At 46.1% G+C, this 22,032-nt stretch overlaps 1 protein-coding gene across 3 annotated transcripts in view; it reads right to left on the reverse strand.

Moving 5' to 3' along the window:
• The window catches only part of TTC28 (tetratricopeptide repeat domain 28), a 596,541-nt gene that overhangs the window by 34,302 nt on the left and 540,207 nt on the right, over window positions 1-22,032 (reverse strand). For all 3 annotated transcript variants that reach the window (XM_033837116.2, XM_033837115.2, XM_033837117.2), the window contains one exon: window positions 4,210-4,350. In XM_033837116.2, the coding sequence (XP_033693007.1) occupies window positions 4,210-4,350 (141 nt within the window). The remainder of the gene's footprint in view (window positions 1-4,209; window positions 4,351-22,032) is intronic.

The raw sequence follows: 22,032 nt of genomic DNA on the forward strand, positions 1-22,032 counted from the left end.
CAAGGGGCCTGGGACTGCCCTCCTGCAGAAACCACAGCCGCTGCCCACTCTGCTCTTTGCTGCAATGTGCATGAGGCTCCATGGCCAAGCCTGGGGATGGTTGCCTTGGAAGAGCCTGATGCCCAGGCCAGCCTTGCACAGGCTTTGCCTGCTGACCCCATTCAGGGCCCAAGCTGGGCAGTCATGGGGGGAGGGGCTTATTATGTGCTCAGGGATGGAGAGAAGAGGACCCTGTGTGTGGTGGCCTGCCCAGCTGATGCTAACACAGAAACTCCATTTCCAAAGGGCCTTGCACCCATGGGTGATTTGTGGGTCCAAGCATGTCCCCCCACAAACCTGTGGAGTCTCACTCACTCGTTTATCAAGAACCCCAGAGCTGTATTAGTCAGTGTTGTCCAAAGACAGAACGCACCGCCTCGGGAGGTGGTGAGCTCCCTCTCACTGGAGGAGTGCAAGCAAAGGCTGGGTGATCGCCTGGCAGGAGCATTAGATGGGTGGGGATCTGGGAGCTAGAGCACTGTCTTGGGACATGGCCAGACACAGATCCTAATGCTCACTCTGTCGCTGAGCCCATGTGACTTGCCCATTGGGAAGGCACGCCTCTGTGCCACACTAGGCGTGGGCACCCAGACCACACCATGGCGGCCCCTCTCTTTGGTCCCACAGGATGGTGGTGCCTCCTTCTCTTCCTGCAGGACCCCCAGTCTTGGTCACTGACTCTCTTGGAAGACCCCGACCAGGCCAAGGAGGCTCACTTGCCGATTCGCCCACCTGGTCTTCTTTTGGGGGTGTGTGTGGCTGGGGTGCTAGCTGGAAGCTGCAAAGCTGAGGGAGGGCTCTGGCCCCCTCTCTAGAATGGGGAGCCCTGACACTTCGTTGCCCTCCGCTTTGGCTGTAGCCACTGATGTCTGGGCAACAGGAAAGCCCCTGTCTGCACCATATCACACATACTGCCATAAAGTGAAAAAGTAAAGACCTAGCACGCATGTTGCACCAGTGGTAGCAACAGAAGTCAGAACATTTCTCTGGGATTCTGGTCCTAATTGATCCTGGCTGGGCGCACCTGCAATGCCAAGGCACAGCCCTAGGACCCAGAATCCAGGTGCAGCTGAAAGCCTGTCCTGCTCCTCTTCCTCTTTTCTGCAGCAAATGTGATCTGCTGACTGCCCCCAGGTTCAGACACACACACACACGCACGCACGCACGCACGCACGCACGCACGCACTGGCCTTCCAGCCCTCAGCATAACTTCCCAAGCATTCTGCAGGATGAGGGCTAGAGCCCTCTCTGGGGGCTGCTGCTTTGCCCAGTGGGGGCCCCCAGGGTCAGGTGCTAAACGAGAGAAGACTGCTCATTTCCTCACTAGCAGTGCCTGCCCGGGGCTCGACATGCAACTGTGTTTTCTGCCAAAGTGCACAGGCAAGAAGAAAAATAGTGGCTGTGGAGACCTCAAGAACAAAGACCAAGCTAGCTGTGCAGTGTGGGGAGAGAAAGAGAGAGGAAGAGGGGGAGAAAGAGAATTCTAAGGCCAAGTCTCACTTGACTTGCCTCTGCTGCAGCAGCCTCATTGCCAAACCAGTCCAGCAAACTGCCTGGAACAAAAGAGCCAAGCAGCCCATGAATCACGGGGCTGGAGGGCCCTGCAGAGGGGAGCTGGTGCTGCTACGCACACGGCTGCTTCCACTTCACTCTGTGGGCTCCAGGGACAAGCGCTCTGCCGTCCCAGCCAGTGACAAACCAGCCCACCTCCTGGTCACGAAGGGGCAGCAAGAAAGGCCTGCCTGGGACCCCATGCAGGGCAGGGAAGCACACAGGCCGGCAGGGCAGCTGGGAGGTGGGACCTGAAACACAGCTTTGCACCTGCTGCGGGGGCAGGTCTCCACCCACCCAGCCTGTGCGTGCCCCTCAGCTGCAAGACTCGAGGATGGGCTGGAAGTTTGCAAGGGCCCACACCATCCTGACTGACAAGGTACCCTTGGCCTATGTGGGTCACTTGGAAGGATGGAGGCCAGAGACCTCTCTTCCTGGGCTTGTCGGGAAACAGCAGAGAGCACACAGCATGGCAACTGTCCTAGGCCTTTGGCTCCCTGCACTGAAGCTGAAAGAATGCAGCCTGTTTCCCCTCATCTGATCTGCCCTCAGAAGTCTCTAGAAGGTCAGGATTGGAAAGGTGTGCAGAGACCACTTCTAACCCCTTTGTTTTCCTGAGGGCAGGCCTGAGGCTTCGAGCAGGTCAGGCCCTGATGAGGGAGCTGGGCACAGAGCAGCCAGGCAGCGAGGCCCAGGCTCCCGTGCTGCAGGCCTTGCTGCCCCCTCCCAGCCTCAGGGCTGGCCCAGTCCTCAGCCTGGCCCTGGGCACAGACCGCATTGTTTAAATGAACCAATGAACTAATCCATGGTATTGTGCTCACTGGACCTACCCCAGAGCTGCTCAGAAAGACAACAAACATTTTCCCAAAGCAAGCAACTCCATGATCCAAAATTCACACCACCTGCCATCCAGGAGTGATAAGCTAGGATCCCGGGTACACCTGGTTTGACCCCTTTCTTGCCTTAGCACCCGAGGCCCTGGAGGAGGGGCTCCTGGCCGCAGGCACGCCTGTGATCAGGCTGGCCATGGATGCCTGACGGCCTGCCGCTGGCTCTCTCTCTCTTGCGAGCAAAGGACATGAGGTGGGACAGGAAAAGAAAGGGCGGGTGAGGCTGCAACCCACGGTGGTCAACACCTGTTCCACAGGTACATACAAATTTCATCCCTTCTAAAGTTTATCCACCCACATTATCATAAGAATCCAAGTTTAGCACTGTCCTTCACACCTAAAACAGTAGAAAGTCAGCACGAGTACATGTGCGTTAGGAAGCCTGTCATGTGTTGTTCGTACATTAACTCCTCAATTCCCATGTTAAGGGAACGCTGAAAAGTAGGAAGCTTGTTCCCACTTCAGCAACGAGGAAACAGGCTGACAGTGGTGAAGTCACCTGCCTAGGGTCCCACAGCTGGACGCGGCAAGACCAGACCTGAGCCCCAAGCTCTTCGCGCCCTAGTTCACAACCATGGATCACAGCACCAGGCAGAGTCGAGAATCACCTGCCTCAGAGGCCAAGGAGCAGCGGCAGAGGGCGGAACCAGGCCCGACCCGCCTCCCCGCACCTGGTCCTGTCCCTCCACAAAATTAAAGCCACGAGGGACACCTGCAAAGGGGGCAGGGCCGAAGAGGAAGCTGGGGGTGAACCAGACTGAGGTTCTGGCGTCCTTTCAACCAAGTTGCCACTTCCTACAGCCCCAGCTCCTGGCTCCCGTCCCATTCGGATCGCCCCTGGGAAGTAAACACACGTTTGTCACCGTGACAGCACAATAATGAGAGGAAACCAGGGCCTGGAGTAGGAGCAGACGGGACACACAATGCCCCCCACACAGGGCAGCCCGGCAGAGGCCACCTCCACCCAGAGCACAGTCACTCCCTCCTGGGTGCCCAGCTCAACCTGCTGCCCTTCAAAGGCAGGGACCTCAGAGAGTCTGGGATGTCTTTCTAGAAAGGTCTCTCCAAATGTGACTCCCAGGTTGTTGCCAGGCAACCAAATGACAGCGGGACAGGTGCCCCTCAACCCCAACCGCCTGCCCCTGTTTATCTGGACGCAGCTTTCACCCCTGGTGAAAAGGCGCAGGGGTGTGCTGGGTGGCAATTTCAACCCTGACCCATCTCGGAGCCGCTGAGGTCTATCTGGTCAAGTAACGGGGAGATGGGGCCTGGGTCTGGACGGGCTCTCCCTCCAGCAATGCTGACATCCACTCTTCCGGGCCTCCCTCAGTCTCAGGCCAGGAAGGTCAACACAGGGGCCTGGCCGTGAGTTACTGGCAAAAGCTGGCAAAGAAGTATGTGAAGCCACTCTGTGTGGCTTCTGCCTGGTGTCTGGGAAATCAGCTCCGAGGTCACGGGAAGAAGCGGCCGACTGTCCCCTGGGCCTCCCGTCCCAGCCAAGGCGGACTGTCACATCAAGCCCGCTACCGCTTCCTCCCCTCACCCGGAGGGGCTGCTGTGACGCCCAGGCCCCGGGGAGCGGGGGCCCGGGAGTACCACGCTCGCTCCTGCAGACTCACATCCCAGCCAGAAGCCCAAGCAGCCAGAAGGAGCATCCCCCGAAAGCACGCTATTCACACTGCCGGGCCGCCCTGCCTGGTACCAGCCCAGGAGGCAGGGCCACACATACCTATTAAAGAGGTTGTTGCGGCGAACCATCCGAAGAAAGCCAGTGGGGTCGGTGACCGAGTTGAGCCTGTTGTTCATCTCCTCAAACTGCTGGTCCATGATGTCTCCGGCTTCACTCTCTGTCTCACTGCTGGCACAGGCCCTGTGGGGAAACGGCAGAGAAAGGGCGCTGAGCACTGCTGCAAGCCTGCTCCGAGGCCCCGTCAGTTCAGCACCCAGCGCGGCCCTGCACGGCACCTCCTGAGTCCCTTCCTGCTCCCCTCAGCCTACGCCCTGCCCACTCGTGTCGCACTCCGCTGGCTGCATCCCCTGTGAACCCGCTGCAGGAAAGGGCTGGGCCAGCACCCAGGCTGCACTCCATGCATCCAGCGTGTGCCCGACACAGACCGGGTGCTCAACCATCATTTGTTGTGTCCTGACTGCCAGCCGGGAGCTCCGCCAGTGCAGAGCTTGGGTGAGTGTGCTGAGTGGCAGGAGCCCCAGTCCATTCCAGCCCAGAACCAGTAATTAAGCACCTACCTGTGCCAGGCACCATGCCAGGTGGGGGCACACACAGCCCCCAAAGGCATTCTTCCAGACGAGGAGACAAACATGCACACGAGTGGCTGCAATGCCAGGCAGAGGGGGACTTGAAATGTAGGCTTGAGAAACGTTGCTGACTGGAGCCCATTTCCAAGCTCAGCATGAGGGTGTTATAATTTTTGAATTAATAAATTCATATTTCCCCCGTGACAGACTGTAAAAGAACATCTCACAATGGATTTTAAATAAATAGAAGTACCCAGAAGTGCCCTGATTCATCAGTATGATTAAAATAACAAAGGGCATATTAAACGTAAAAGCTGTGCCCTGTGGCCCTGCGAGGCCAAGACAGACGTGATGACATGGTCACAAAGGTGTCCGAGGGGGCTCTGGCCTCCGCCGGTCCTCACCGTGTCCCAGTCCACCGAGGCTGAGGCTCAGCGAGGGCAGACCTCTACGTGGAGCCCCGTCTTCCTTCAGCATCCTGATTACATGCAGACTTTGTGGAAATGCTGAGTGATGTCTGGCCCACAGACGACACCCAACCCACGTGGCAACTTTGTTTAAAGTCTCCTGCTGCCTAAGGAGCAGAGGGGAAGAGTGGAGAGTGCCAGGGCACTGGAGGCAGAGGACAGACGCACAGACCAGCCACGTAAGCCACTCACATGCTGGAGAAGTGGGATCTGGAAAGGAACAGACTTCCTGCTGCCCAGAGGGAAAAGGCTTGGCACCTTGAGATTTGGGTTTGGCCCAGGTGAGCGTGGCCTGCCAAATGGCTAGGCTGGTGAGCCCGTGGCATCAGGATTACAGGACAGAGAAGGGGAATGACCCCCTCAGCGGGTCGTCACAGAGACAAATGAGACGCAGCGTGTGAAGCTGCTCAGTAAACCTGCAGGCTCTAAGTGAACGTCAACCCTGGTGAGATGTCCATTTTATGTGTCAACTTGACTGGGCCCTGCGGTGCCCAGACATTTGATGAAACATTATCCTAGGTGTGGCTGTGAGGGTGTTTCTGAGAGATTAACATTGGAACCAGTAGACTGAGGAAAGCAAACTGCCCTCCCCATGTGGGTGGGCCCCATTCTATCCACTGAGGGCCTGAACAGAACAAAAAGGAGGAGTAAGAGAGCACTCCCTGCCTGCCTACCTGCCTTTGAGCTGGGACATGGGTCTCCTTCCCCTTCAGATGTGGACAGATTGGAACTTACATCACTGGCTCTCCTGCGTGTTCAGCTCGCCCACGACAGATCTGGGACTTCTCAGACCTCATAACGGTGTGAGCCAATTCCTCACAATAAACTTCCATGCATGTGTCTGTGCACGCACGTGCCCTATCTGTTCCTCTGGAGAACCTGGCATCAGGCACCAGATTCCGACTCAGCCGTGCTCCTTGCAGAAGGTCACGCAAACGTCCCATCACTGGGAGAGGATCTCAGGAGCCGGAGCCCCAGAGAAGTGTCAGGACTGGGGCAGTCTTCAAGGGCGGCAGAGAGGTATGATTTCGGAGCCAGCTGCTGTCCTTCGTCCCAGAACCACACCGATGGCTGGTAAAGGCATTAGCCTGCCTTTCTCCCCAGCCACACAATCCGGACATGACCCTTCAAACCCAGCACAGTGCCCAGCATACAGCAGGTACGCAAAGAGGAACTGCTGAACGAATGCCTACACTGGAGAGCATTTTACAACATGCAAAGTATTTTTACACAGATTTAATCCTATCTGTCCAACAAGCCTGTGAGGCAGTTCTCGTCATCTCCACTTTATTTCTGAGCAGACTGAGGTCTGGAAAAGCTGAGGAACTTGGCCAAGGAGCACTAAGTGGTAGAGCCAGACCTGACCTCCCCGCCCCTCCCCCTCTAAGGCTCTAAGTGTGGGGTTTGACTAGGGGAAGGAAGGGATTGAATACAGGAAACTTCCGAGTACCTAAACAAATCACCATGGCTTCCAACCTGTTGGAGAGCAGGAGCAAGGTTTTATTCCTCTTGCCACCCCACGGGCGTCAGTCGACAGGGTGAGCAGCTGAAGGCTTAAAATGCTCCCTTGGGAGCTGAGGGCCCTTCACAGAGACCCTGGTAAATATCACTCAACAAGCTCTTCTGTCCAGGGACACATTTATCATCTGAACGCGACGGCCTGCTTGGAGCTGAGAAATCTGCCTGTCATTCGGTGCTTTGCAAAGGCGAGAAGAATTGGCTGGAACCGGTATCGGCCTCCATTATCTTGCAGCTCCGCTCGTGCTGTCAGCTGCGGACTGAGCCCTCAGAATCTCATACTTAATGGGGTTGTTTCCTATTTCCTGACCCTTCAGAGTATTAACACTGAAGGGAAAAACAAACAGGCGATGTCAGAGATAAGGGAATCTCCCATTTACAAAACAAGACTCATCTATACAGCAGGGATCCCGAGTGTCTTGCCATCAACGGTCGCCATATCACAATCACAGGCCCCTCATTTCTCTGAGAGACTTTCTAGAGATGGCACATCAGCTAGTCTGATGCCATTCACTTTGATCCAGCAAGGATTACTGAGCGGGACCTACGTGCAAGAACCACAAAGGCCAAACAAGAGAGTCTCACTACGCCTGCCTTCAAGGCACATACCAACCTGTATGACTAGTGACTACTGGCTAAGGTGGGTTAAGAAGGAGGCAGGAGGGTATCAGCCTATAGCCAAGAGAGGGAGGGCAAAGAGCTTTCCTGGAATTAGCTGCATCTGAGCGGCATCTGAAGGATACAACTTTGACAGGTAGAGGCTGGGATGGTGGCTGGGAGTGGAGGGATGGAACAGTATGAGGAGGTGTGGAGATAAGACAGTGTGGGGACTCTCTGGGGCCCAGGGAATAGCCCAGGTGAGCTGGAGGAGAGGGAAAGAGTGGCAGAGAGGAAGGAGAGAGTGGTGGAAGGCCTTGAACTTGGAAGGCAGTAGAGAGCTGTCAGTCCAGGCCTCTAAGCAGGGCGTAGTGGGCTCAGGGCTGCTGTCTGAGAGACAGTCAACTGGCCCAGACTGGCGAATGCCAATTACACGGGAAGGAGAAAGTCAGGTGGCTATTACCAGCACCTACTCAGAAGCAGCCCTGAAGGCCGGGGGTCGAGCCCAGTGGGGGCTGTTTGCCCCTCACACCTACTAGAAACCCCATTCTCAGGAGTTACTATTGTGTTAATACATTAATGTACCCTGGGTCTCAACACGCCAGGTGAGGCAAGCTTTCCACAAGCCCTCGGGCTCTGAGATCTGGGTAGTGGCTCCCTCCTCTGCCCCGAGCTCCCATCCCCTGTCTCCCTACAAATGGACAAGGCTGGCTGTAAACCCACCTTCCTGGTTCCTCCTCATTCTTTGCTCTCTATTATCACCAACAGTGGTTCTGCTTGTCCTGTGGTTGGGCCGGCTATCTCATTAGTCTGGACCTGTGAACTAGGGTGGCAAGGCTGAGAGTGAGGAAGTGAGAACTAACAGGAGAAACATTACCAAACAGAGAACTTATCTTCCTGAAACTCATTGAAGGGAAAGGGTAAAAGACAACTAGCAGTTAATTCATGGCAGACAGAGAAACTGAAAGTGGAAGCTAGTCTTAGTGGAAGAGGAAGGGGTTCAGTTTGGACCTGCTGAAAGTGCAGACAGGACACTGAGTTGGTGATGCCAAGCATGTAGATACTGATTCAATTATTTAGATGGTCTTCCTTCCAGAAGGGCTGGAGACTATTAGAAATCCAAGTCTGGTGCTGAAGAGAGAGGTTGGGACCAACTGTTTGATATCCCATTCATTTATTCACTTAATAAATGTTATTAAGAATTTGTTATAAATATCCTGCTATACCACGTTCTGGTTCTAGGTAAAATGGAGTAAAAACACATTCCACCCCACCTTTCCGACTGAATACACCTATAAATTCTTGATGGGCTGCACAGAACAGGATATCTGAGGAATGTGAAAAGTAAACAATAACAGGCAAATGAGGGAGGAAGCCCAGAATTCAAAGTGCCACCAAATCAGTACTGAGCTTCCCACTCTTTGTCCCTGTGAAATCCATCAGACAGGTCTCTCTGAAACCCCCAGATGTAGAAGCAGGAATCAGTGTGAACAGAGACCTCCAGGAGACGCCCTCTGTTTCTGGCTCAGAGACACTACAGAAAATCTCCCATTTTTCTTATTCTTTCATTTCTGTTCTCATGTTCCAGGCCACAAACAAATCCTGTCAGTTGACCCACTCTAAAATAATTGCTAATGGAAGTCATTCAGATAGAAGGGAAATGACACCAGAAAGAACTAGGAACATCAGGAAAGAAGGGAGAGTAACAGAAATATCAAACATCTGAGTAGATATAATACACTATTCTTCTCCTAACACTGTCTGCTGGAGTTTTATTTATTTATTTTTATTTATATTTTTTTATAAATTTAGTTTTATTTTTTATTTATTTATTTTTGGCTGTGTTGGGTCTTCGTTGCCGTGCATGGGCTCTCTCTAGTTGTGGTGAGCAGGGACTGCTCTTCATTGCGGTGCATGGGCTTTTCATTGCGGTGTTTTCTCTTGTTGCGGAGCATGGGCTCTAGGCGCATGGGCTTCAGTAGTTGTGGCACGCGGGCTTCAGTAGTTGTGGCTTGCAGGCTCTAGAGTGTAGGCTCAGTAGTTGTGGCACACGGACTTAGCTGCTCCGCGGCATGTGGGGTCTTCCCAGACCAGGGATCAAACCTATGTCCCCCGCATTGGCAGGCAGATTCTTAACCACTGCGCCACCAGGGAAATCCCTGGAGCTTTAATGTAGGTAGATGTAGTATGTAAGACAAATACAAGATGGTGAGGGGTGCTGGTAAAGGTTCCCATATGGTGATAAGACTTTTATATTTCTCTTGAATTAATAAAGTATCAATAGTAAGTAAACTGCAGAATATAAAAAGTATATATATATTATAATCTCTAGAACAACTATTTTAAAAGCTACAAAATGAAACATAGTCAAAGACACATGAGATAAATTAAGGGACTTCAAAAAAAAAGTTCAAATAACCCAAAATAAGGCAAGAAAGGGAAAACAGAGGAATGAAAAACAGAGACTCAAACGAAAAACTAATATTAATATGACATACATAAATCCACACATATTAATAATTATATTAAAAGTAAATGGTCTAAATACAGAGACTGACAGAATGGAATTAAAAACATAATCTAATTAAATGCTTTTACAAGAAATTCTCTTCAAATATGATACAGGAATGTTTAAAGTAAAAGGATACAAAAAGATTTATCATGCAAATAGTATTCAAAACAAAGCTGGAGTGGTTACGTTAATATCAAAGTAGACTTCAAAGCAAAGAAAATTACCAGGGATAAAGAGGGACATTACACAATGATAAAAGGGCCAATTCACCAGGAACATAAAATGGTTCTCAATGTGTATTCACCTATCAGCAGAGCTTCAAAATACATGATATAAAAACTGACAGAACTGAAAAGAGAGGTGGATAAATTGACAGGGATTTTAATACTCCTTTCTTAGTAGTTGACAGAACTGGTAGACAGAAAATCAACAAGATACAGAAGAACTGAACAATACCATCAACCAACTGAATATAATTGAAATTTAGAGAAAACTCTACCCAACAAAAGTACAACACATATTCTTGTCAAATGCATGGAGAATATTCCTTAGAATAGACCATACCTTGGGTCATAAAACAACCTTAACAAATTTTAAATAATGCAAAATATGCCCTCTGCTCACCATGGAATTAGATTTGAAAGCAAAAAAACGAAAGTTAACAGGAAAATCTCCCAACACTTGGAAACTAAACAACACACTTCTAAATAACTGTCAAAGAAGAAGCCTTAAGAGAAACTAGGAAAATATTTTGAACTGAACAAAACTGAAAATACAACATAAATTTGTGGGACATAGATAAAGCCTTAGAGATAAGTAAATAGCATTAAATGCTTATATTAAAAAAGAAAGGGCTGAAATGACAAGAAGGTGGGGGTAGCAATACTCATATCAGACAAAACAGACTTTAAAACAAAAGCCATAAAGAAAGATAAAGAAAGACACTATATAATGACAAAAGGATCAATACAAGAAGGGATATTACACTCATTAACATAAAAGCACCCAATATAGGAGCACCTAAAATACATAAAATGAATACTAACAGACAAAAAGGGAGAAGCTGATGGGAATACAGTAACAGTAGGAGACTTCAACACCCCACTGACATCAATGGACAGATCTTTCAGACAGAAAATCAATAAGGCAACAGAGATCCTAAATGACACAATAGAACAGTTAGACTTAATTAATATTTTCAGGACATTACAACCAAAGGCACAGAATATACATTCTTTTCAAGCGTACATGGAACATTCTCTAGGGTACACCACATACTAGAACACAAAACAAGCCTCAACAAATTTAAGAGGATAGAAATTATTTCAAGCATCTTTTGTGACCACAACGGCATGAAACCAGAGATCAACCACAGAGAGAAAAACAAGAAAAAAACGATTACATGGAGACTAAAAAACATGCTACTAAAAAACCAATGGGTGAAGGATGAAATCAAAGAGGAAATTTAAAAAATGCCTCAAGACAATAAACACACAACCATACAAAATCTATGGGATGCAGCAAAAATGTCCTAGAGGGACGTCCATAGGGATACAGGCCTTCCTCAAAAAAAGATAAAAATCTCAAATAACCTAACCTACCACCTAAAAGAATTAAAAAAAGAAGAAACAAAACCTAACGTCAGCAGAAGGAAAGAAATAATAAAGAGAGGAAATAAATAAAATAGAGATTAAAATAACAATAGAAAAATCAATAAAACCAAGATCTGGTTTTTTGAAAGGATAGACAAAATTGACAAACCTCTGGCCAGGCTCACCAAGAAGAAAAGAGAGAGGACCCAAATAAACAAAATAAGAAATGAAAAAGGATAAATAACCAATACCACAGAAATACAAAGAAGCATAAAAACAATTATATGAACAATTATATGCCAACAATTTGGACAATCTATAAGAAATGGACAAGTTTCTAGAAACATACAGCCCACCAAAAGTGAATCAAGAAGAAATAGATACTTTGAACTGACCAATCACTAGAAGTGAAATAGAATCTGTAAAAAAAAAAACAAAAAACTTCCCTGCAAACAAAAGTTCAGGACCAGATGGCTTCACTGGGGAATTCTGCCAAACATACAAAGAACTTATACCAATCCTTCACAAACTCTTCCAAACGACTGAAGAGGAGGGAACATGCCCAAAGTCATTCTATGAAGCCAACAATCACCCTGATACCAAAAACCAGACAAAGACACTACCAAAAAAGAAAGTTATAGGCCAGTATCTTTGATGTATAGATGCAAAAATCCACAATAAAATATTAGCAAACCAAATCCAACAACACACAAAAAGGATCATAACCATGATCAAGGTGGATTCATTCCAAGGTCACAAGGAAGGTTCAACATATGCAAATGAATGTGATACACCACAATAGCAAAAGACAAAAACCACATGATTATCTCAATAGATGCAGAAAAAGCATTTTATAAAATGCTTCATCCATTCATAATAAAAACTCTCACCAAAGTGGGTATAGAGGGAGCTTATCTCAATATAATAAAAGCTATTTATGACAAACCCAGAGCCAACATAACACTCAATGGTGAAAAGCTGAAAGTCTTCCCACTAAAATCTGGAACAAGACAAGGATGCCCACTATCGCCACTTCTATTCAACATAGTATTTTGGAAGTCCTAGCTACAGCAATCAGACAAGAAAAAGAAATAAAAGGCATCCAAATTGGAAGGGAAGAGGTAAAATTGTCATTATATGCAGATGACATGATACTCTAGATAGAAAACCCTAAAGACTCCACACAAAAACTATTAAAACTGATAAATGAATTCAGCAAGGTAGAAGGATACCAGATTAACATACAGAAATCTATTGCATTTCTCTACACTAACAATGAAATATCAGAAATAGAAAGTAAAAAAAAAATCCCTTTTAAAATCCCGTTAAAAAAATACCTGGGAGGGCTTCCCTGGTGGCGCAATGGTTGAGAGTCCGCCTGCCGATGCAAGGGACACGGGTTCGTGCCCTGGTCCGGGAAGATCCCACATGCCACGGAGCGGCTGGGCCCGTGAGCCATGGCTGCTGAGCCTGCGCATCTGGAGCCTGTGCTCCACAACGGGAGAGGCCACAACAGTGAGAGGCCTGCGTACCGCAAAAAAAAAAAAAAAAAAAACCTGGGAATAAACCTGACCAAGGAGGTAAAAGATTTATAATTTATATGCTGAGAACTATAAAACATTGATAAAGGAAACTGAAGATGATTCAAAGAAATGCAAAGACATCCCACAATCTTGAAGTGGAAGAATTAATATTGTTAAAATGGCCATACTACCCAAAGCAATTTAAGATTTAATGTGATCCCTATCAAATTATCCCATGGAATTTTTCACAGAACTAGAACAAACAATCCTAAAATTTATATGGAACAACTAAAGACCCAGAATTGCCAAAGCAATTCTGAGGAAAAAGAACAAAGCTGGAGGCATAACCCTCCCAGACTTCAGACAATACTACTACAAAGCTACAGTAATCAAAACAGTGTGGTATTGGCACAAAAACAGACATATAGATCAACGGAAGAGAATAGACCACACATGGTCAGTTGATCTTCAACAAAGAAGGTAAACATATACAATGGAGAAAAGATAGTTTCTTTAGCAAGTGGTGTTGGGAAAGCTGGACAGCTGCATGTAAATCAATGAAGTTAGAACTCTCCCTCACACCATACACAAAAATAAACTCAAAATGGCTTAAAGACTTAAAGACATGACATCATAAAACTCCTAGAAGAGAACATAAGCAAAACCTTCTCTGACATAAATTGTAGTAATGTTTTCTTAGGTCAGTCTCCCAAGGCAAAAGAAATAAAAATAAACAAATGGGACCTAATAAAACTTATAAGCTTTTGCACAGAAAAGGAAACCACAAACAAAAGGAAAAGACAACCTACGAACTGGGAGAAAATATTTGCAAACGATGTGACCAACAAGGGCTTAATTTCCAAAATATATAAACAGCTCATACAGCTCAATATCAAAACAAAAAAACAACCAATCAAAAAATGAGCAGAAGACCTAAACAGACATTTCTCCAAAGAAGACATACAGATGGCCAAGAGGCACAAGAAAAGACACTCAACATCACTGATTATTAGAGAAATGCAAACCACAACTACAATGAGGAATCACCTTACACTGGTCAGCACAACCTTCATCAAAAAGTCTACAAAGAGGGCTTCCCTGGTGGCACATTGGTTGAGAGTGTGCCTGACGATGCAGGGGACATGGGTTCGTGCCCCGGTCCGGGAGGATCCCACATGCCGCGGAGCGGCTGGGCCTGTGGGACATGGCCGCTGAGCCTGCACGTCCGGAGCCTGTGCTCCACAACGGGAGACGCCACAACAGTGAGAGGCCCACGTACGGCAAAAAAAAAAAAAAAGTCTACAAAGAATAAATTCTGGGGCTTCCCTCGTGGTGCAGTGGTTAAGAATCCCCCTGCCAATGCAGGGGACACGGGTTTGAGCCCTGGTCCGGGAAGATCCCACATGCCGCAGAGCAACTAAGCCCGTGCACCACAACTACTGAGCCTGCGCTCTAGAGTCCGAGAGCCACAACTACTGAACCCACATGCCACAACTAATGAAGCCCGTGTGCCTAGAGTCCGTGCTCCGCAACAAGAGAAGCCACTGCAATGAGAGGCCTGTGCACTGCAAGGAAGAGTAGCCCCCGTTCACCACAACTAGAAAAAAGAAAGCCCGCATGCAGCAACAAAGACCCAACGCAGCCAAAAATAAATAAATCAATAAATTAATTTTTAAAAAAAAATCCTGGAAAGGATTTGGAGAAAAGGGAACACTCCTACACTGTTGGTGGGAATGTAAATTGGTGTAGCCACTATGGAGAATGGTATGGAAGTTCCTTAAAAAATTAAAAATAGAGTTACCATATGATCCAACAATCCCACTCCTGGGCATATATCCAGAAAAGACAAAAACTCTAATTCAAAAAGAAACATGCATCTCAATATTCATAGCAGCACTATTTACAATAGCCAAGACATGGAAGTACCTAAATGTCCATTGACAGAGGGATGAATAAAGAAGATGTGGGATGTGTGTGTGTGTGTGTATACATATGTGTATATATATACATACAAACACATATATATACACACACACAAAGGAATATTACTCAGCCATAAATAAGAATGAAATAATGCCATTTGCAGCAACATGGATGGACCTAGACATTATCATACTAAGTGAATTAAGTCAGACAGAGAAAGACAAATATCATATGATATCACTTGTATATGGCATCTAAAAAAATGATATAAATGGACTTATTTACAAAACAGAAACAGTCTCACAGACATAGAAAACAAACTTATGGTTACCAAAGGGGAAAGGGGGAAGAGATAAATTAGGAGATGGGATTAAAAGATACACACTACTGTATATAAAATGAACAGCGAGGACCTACTGTATAGCACAGGAAACTATATTCAATATCTTGTAATAACTATAATGGAAAAGAATCTGCAGAAGGATATACATATAAATGAACCACTTTGCTATACACTTGAAACTAACACAACATTGTAAATCAACAATACTTCAATTTAAAAAAAAGAAAAAAAGGGCTGATATTAATAACTAAGCTTCCACTTTAATAAGCTAGAAAAAATAAAGCAAAATAAACCAAAATAAACAGAGGCAGTAAAATAATAGAGCAGGGATCAACGAAATTGAAAAGATCAATGAAATTAAAACAATTATCTTTTATAAAAAATGATAAAGCAAGAAGTTGGTTCCATGAAAAAAATTTAAAAAATCAATAAAATCTCTATCCAGGCAGACCAAGAAGAGAAAAGGCAAAATTTATCAATACTGGGAATGAAAGAGGAAATGTAACTATTGACCCCACAGAAATTAAAGGGATAAAAAAGGAATACTACAAACAACTCTACACATATGGATTCAACAACTTAGATGAAATGGATCAATTACTCACAAACCACAAACTACTAAAATGCATCCAAAATGAAATAGATAACCTGAATAGTCCTATAACTACTAAAGAATTATATTCATAGTTGAAAACCATCCAAACTAGAAATCTCCAGGTCCAGGTGGTTTCAATGGCAAATTCTACCAAACATTTAAAGAAGAAATAATGCCAATTCTACACAATCTCTTCCAGGAACCTGAAGAAAGAACACTTCCCAACTCATTTTATGAGGCTTATATTACCCTGATACCAAAGGCAGACAAAGATAATATGGGGAAAAAACCCCTGCAGACCAATATTCCACAGATCAAATGCAAACAGACATAACAAACAAAAAGTATTATACACCACAGTCAAAGGGGAGTATGGTTATTCCAGGAATGTAAAGTTTGTTCAATATTTGAAAAATCAATCAATATAATCCACCATATTAACAGACTAAAGAAAAAATACATGTTTAAATCATTTGACGCAGAAAAGCATTTGACAAAATCTAACACCAATTCATAATGAAAACTTACAAACTAAGAATAAAAGAGAACTTCATCAACCTGATACAGAGCAGCTACAACAAGCCTACAGCTGATACCATCCTTTATGATGAAAGACTGAATGCTTACCTTGGGAACAAGGTAAGGATGTCAGCTCACACCATTCATATTCAACACAGTCCTGGCAGTCTTAGCCAGTGCAAAAAGGCAACAGAAGGAAATAAAAGAGTAAACAGATTGGAAAGGAAGAAAATAATCTACTTACAGAAGACATTACTGTCTATGTAGAAAAGACTCTATGCAAAAAGACTCCTAAAACCACTGAGTTTCACAAGGTCGTGGGATACAATATCAACACAAAAAACTCAGCATTTCTATATACTAGCAACAAACAATTACAAAATGAAAATTTTAAATGGTTCCATTTATAATAGCTCCAAAAATAAAATACTTAGGTGTAAATCTAACAAAACATGTATGGTATGTATGCTGAAAACTACAAAATGTGATGAAAGAAATCAAAAAAACATTTAAATAAATGAAGAGACATACCATGTTCATGGATTTTAAGACTCAACATAATAATGACAGCAATTTTTCCCAAATTGATCTATAAGTTTAACGTAATTCCAGTCAAAATATCAAGCCATTTATGTTGCTGTAGAGAAGCTGATTTGAAAATTTATATGAAAAGGCAAATGAACTAGAGCAGGGAAAGCAATTTTGAAGAAGTAGAATAAAGTTGGAGGGATGACACTGCCAGATTTTAAGACTTGCTATAAAGCTACAGTAACAAAGATAGTGTGGTATTGGTAAAAGGATAGAAATATAGATCAATGAAACAGAATAGCGTCCAAAAATAGACCCATCTGAATATGGACAATTAACTTTAGACAAAGGTGCAAAGACAGCTTAGCAGAGGAAGTCCTTTCAATAAATGGTTTGGGAACAACTGGACATCCACATACAAAAAAATGAACCTTCTAAAAATGAACCTCAGACTAAATCTTACACACTATACAAAAACTAAGTCAAAATGAATCACAGATCTAAATATAACAATGTAAAACCATAAAACTCTTAGAAGAAAATATAGGAGAAAATTTTTGTGACCTGGGGTTAGTGACATATTTCTTAGATTCATTTCACCAAAAGCATGATCCAGAAAGAAGAAAATTGATAAAACTGATGTCATAAAAATTAAGAACTTTCGCTCTGTGAAATACACTGTTAAGAGAAGAAAAAGACAAGCTATGGACTGAGAGAAAATATTTGTAAACCACGTATCTGTCAGAGGACTTATATCTAGAATATATAAAATATCTAGAATATATAAAGAACTTTTAAACTCAACAAGAAAACATACAGCTCAATTTGAAAAATGGGCAAAAGACTTGAACAGTCACTTTGCCAAAGAAAATATAAGGATGGCAAACAAGCACATGAAGAAATGTTCAATATTATTTTGCCATTAGAGAAATGCAAATTAAAAGATGTCACTACACATCTATTTGAATGGCTCATATTTTAAAATGCTGACAATATCAGGTGCTCGTGAGACAGATCAACTGGAACCCTCATATACTGCTGGTGGGGATGCAAAATGGTATAGTCATTCTCAAAAATACTTTTCAGTTTCTTATAAAATGAAATACGTATTTACCATATGACCCAGCAATTCCACTCCTGAAGAAATGAATTTATTTACCCTATTTACCCTAAAGAAATGGAAACTTATGTTACATAAAAACCTGTCAATGAATATTTATAGCAGTTCTAGTCATAACTACCCCAAACTAGAACCAACCCAAAGTTCCTTCAGCAAGTGAATGGATAAGCAAACTGTGGTACCTCCATAAAATGGTTGCCAGGGGTTAGGGGTAGAGGGAGGTATAGGATATAACTATAAAAAGACTATAAAAAGACAGAGTTATTTGGGTTATGGAACTTTTCTGTATCCTGATCGTGGTGGTGGTCACACAAATCTATACATGTATTAAAACTCATAGAACTGACACCAGAAGAATAAAATTTACTGTGTGCCAATTATCCATTTATTGCCTCTGTGCTCCAAATTCACCCTGCGTTGCCTGCTCTGAGATAATGGACCACAGCTCTTTAAATATTTTTTCCTCTGCCAGCGGGCAGAGTTCTGAGCATTGTCGGTAGGCAGCCCTGGAGAGACAGGCAGGAGGAAGGGGTTCTGCCCTCCTGCTTCTGCTGTGCTTGTTCGGCGGGCTCCTGCTGGGCAGGTGCCTTCTCCAGTGTCCGGCAGCCTCCAGTGGCCATCAACTTGCCCTGGTGACTACCCCTAGGGCGGTTCTGTAGTGGACTGAGACACCTCCCTGTGAACAGCTTCCCATAGCACCCTAGACAGCATATTTCCAGCAAATTCTGAGGGTGGATTTCCAGCAAGTTCCACTGGTGTGGCACCACAGCAACTTCTCTGCCACTGAGTGAGCCATGGCAGTGCCTCTCCAACAAGGTCCTCAGCCCTTGATGGGGGTGGGTTGGGCTGGGGCCTTCCTCCGCGGGTACTCAATCTCAGGGGTAGTGACTGCTCCTGACACCTGCTATTCCTGTATTCTTTAGAATACTTCTACTATCCAATCCCTTTTCATTCTAATCTCTCTTAGAGTATCTACCTATCCATGTTCAAATTACTGGGTGGTTTCTTGTTCTTACTTTGATCCTGACTGATACATACCATATGTTAATTAAAAAATATATACTAAATCCTGCTATTACTAAATTCTGAGAGGAATTCAGAAAAGCAAGATAAACTTTGGTGCCACTCATTCATCCATCTGGCCATCAGGTCAACCAACCCTCAAAACCATTCATTGTGCAACCAGTGTGTGCCAGGCCCTTAGCTGGGGCTGGGATCACTCCAAATGAAGACAGCCTCTAACCTTGACAAACTAATCTCTGCAACACAAAAAATAAATTATTACATAGTACCGTGTATGTGTATAGAGATAGATTAAATGAAGTATCAGCAGGGGATGAGAGAGAGAGAGAGAGAGAGAGAAAGAGAGAGGGGCCAAATATGAGAATATGAACGGATAAGCAGCCAGTGGTTGTGCAGAGAGAGTCCCTGGAGCACTTGGACACATGGCCTGGTTTTGGTCACCCTTCTGATGGCCATGATCTGAAACAGAAGGAAAGGCAGAGAAGCACCGGCTTTGCAGACAAAACTGGTGGTCACAGTTCAGCAAAGGGGAGACCAGAGGTCTGGAAGGAGAGAAAAGATGTGGGCTGGGTGGTAAGGTGGGAGAAGAGGAGATGGGAGGCTGCACAGCACTGGGAAGTTGGGGCTGCGCTGAACGCCTTTCTCCCTGTTCTGCCCACATTCCAGTCCTGTTGGCCCAGCTCTGGACCCTTGGCCTGCCTACCTGTCCTGCTCCCTGGGCCTGATACTATCTCCCCACCCCTGTGGCTCCCTAGGCCAAAGGATTCTGGCTCAGACTTGCCTCCCTGGCCCTTTCCTGGATGCTCGACGGAGGTAGAGTTCTCTGTTCTTGCTCCAGGCCCCTGACTTAGCATTTGCCCAGCAGCCAGAGTCCTGGCTGGACCTCGCCCCAGCTCCCTGCATGGGGACGGGCGGGAGGTTGAGGTTTAGATCATTTTGGTCATGGAGAACAGTGAGGGCAAAGGTTAAAGTCAGGACAAGCTGTCCTAGGTGCAGGACGGTGGCACGGGTCCTGGTGAGGGGCTGAGAAGGGAGCTGGAGAGTACAGCAGGTGGGCAGTGGCTTCTCCATGGTGCCCACCTGCCCTGCCAGCATCTGCTCCTGGGACCCTGTGAGAAGACCAGCGCCGCCTGCTCTGGGGAATATAAATCATGCTGCCACAGAGCCATGCCAGAGCTGTCCTGTTCTCGGGGACAGGGCTTGGCTAGAGGCTCCAGAGAGGATTTTCATTTGTAAGCACGGCCTCCTGATCTCTCCAAGTACACGCTCTCTGTCATCCCTCTGACAGCTGTGACTGAAGCTCTACACAAGTACACTTTATGTTTCAACAACCCTTTGCTAACTCATTCCTTCTTCGCCCTCCCACCCTGTCTCTAGGCTTCTTTTGCACTGGTAACCAGTTACTTGCCAAAGACCAACCACTTGCAACCCTGAAGCTAGAACAATGGGTGAGAAACCCCATCTTCAGTTTCGGGTGCACAGGTCAGTGAGGCAGCTCCTGTGTCACTAGTCCTATGTCTAATGGAAGCAGCTCAAGGGCAGGAAATGCCCCTTCTTTCAAAACAAAGACCTCTTTATAACTGAAAAAAACTTGAGGAGGCAAGAGTTAGTTCATTTGCTGCCACTGTGTATAATCATTTTGGGCTTCCTGATAACGAGGCCAGGTCTGACTGTGCCAGCACCCTGCGTTACAGGAGTCCAGAGCTAGGTGGCAGAGAATGTCTTGGAGATATGAAAAGATACACAGAAGACAGGTGCCATGGGCATTTACTGGGCTTTGCACAGCCAGTCAGCCAACTGCTGAAAAGACCAGAAGCTGAAAATCCCAGAAGCCACTTAGCAAGAGTCTCAGAAACTAAAGACATGCGACTTTGGGAACTCAAGATTTCTGAGACCTTTGAAATTTTCCCATGTGAATTACTTGCTACTCCCTGTCTGTTTTTTCGTAGTGATTATAAGTGAAACTTAAGATGAAAAGAGCCTGGGGCTTACTTTTAGCAAGGAAAGGAGGAGCTGGAGAAGGAGGGTTCTCCTCCGTGGTGTCTCATATAGAAGAACCAAAGAAACAGAGATGCGGATGTGAGGCTTTAAAGCAGGAGAACAGGCTATAACTTCAGGACGGGAGGAGGTGGTGGTGTAGGAGACAACTTTGGGGCATCTGCCCTGGTCATAACGATTCTACATCTAGAAATTGCCTCCCTGATCCATAGGGCCACAGAGGAGAGTTCCTAGCACCAAGTTTATACCTGATGATGCCCACTGCTGACTGGACCAGAGATGGACACTTGCTCTAAGTGAGCCAATCAGATTCCTTTCCCGAGAATTCATGTGTTGGAATTCAGGGAAAGCTGAGGGTGACTTCCTGTGGCTGTGAACACAGCAGCTGCTTAGGGTGGCCCTTTTCCCACTCTGGGACTAGAAGCAAGGAGCAAACCGGAGGGTCTGCAGCAGGGGGTGCACAAGGAAGTGGTTGAGCAGTGATGGGAACCAGGCTGCCCCGTGCAGCCCAGGGCTCCCCACAGCTTTCCTTTCCTATCCTAAGCTTGCCCTTGGGTTTCACGGGACTCCTCGTCCCCATAACCTTGTTATAAATCCCCCTTTTTGGTTTAAGCAAACTTTTGAGAGGACTGTTGTTGGGGGACAGGAAGAGGAGGATTGAGAGGTGTCCTTGGAGACCTCTGTGGCCTTACTGCAGAAAGCCGGTGCCACAGCTGCCCAAGTTGCCCTGGCATCATTCCACATTGTGGGGTACACAGAAGATAGGCCAGCAAGAGTTCAGTGGGTAGGAAGAGTGTGAGCTGCACACCAGAGAAAGATGTGCCAGAATCACTCGGGAGGGCAGGAGCAAGGTGAAGGATATTCTCAGAAAACCCTTCCCAGTGAGGCCACTCATATCATGTACCAGACTTCACAACCAGAGGGATTTCGTACAGCAAGAGCAGACTCTGAGGTTAAATCCACTGGTTCAAGTCCACACTACGGTGTCCCCCGCCCCCCCGCCTCCCCCCACCCCACCACAGCATTCACTGTCAGCAC

The sequence above is a fragment of the Tursiops truncatus genome, chromosome 13 (assembly GCF_011762595.2).
Source record: "Tursiops truncatus isolate mTurTru1 chromosome 13, mTurTru1.mat.Y, whole genome shotgun sequence".
NCBI classification, from domain to species: Eukaryota; Metazoa; Chordata; class Mammalia; order Artiodactyla; family Delphinidae; genus Tursiops; species Tursiops truncatus.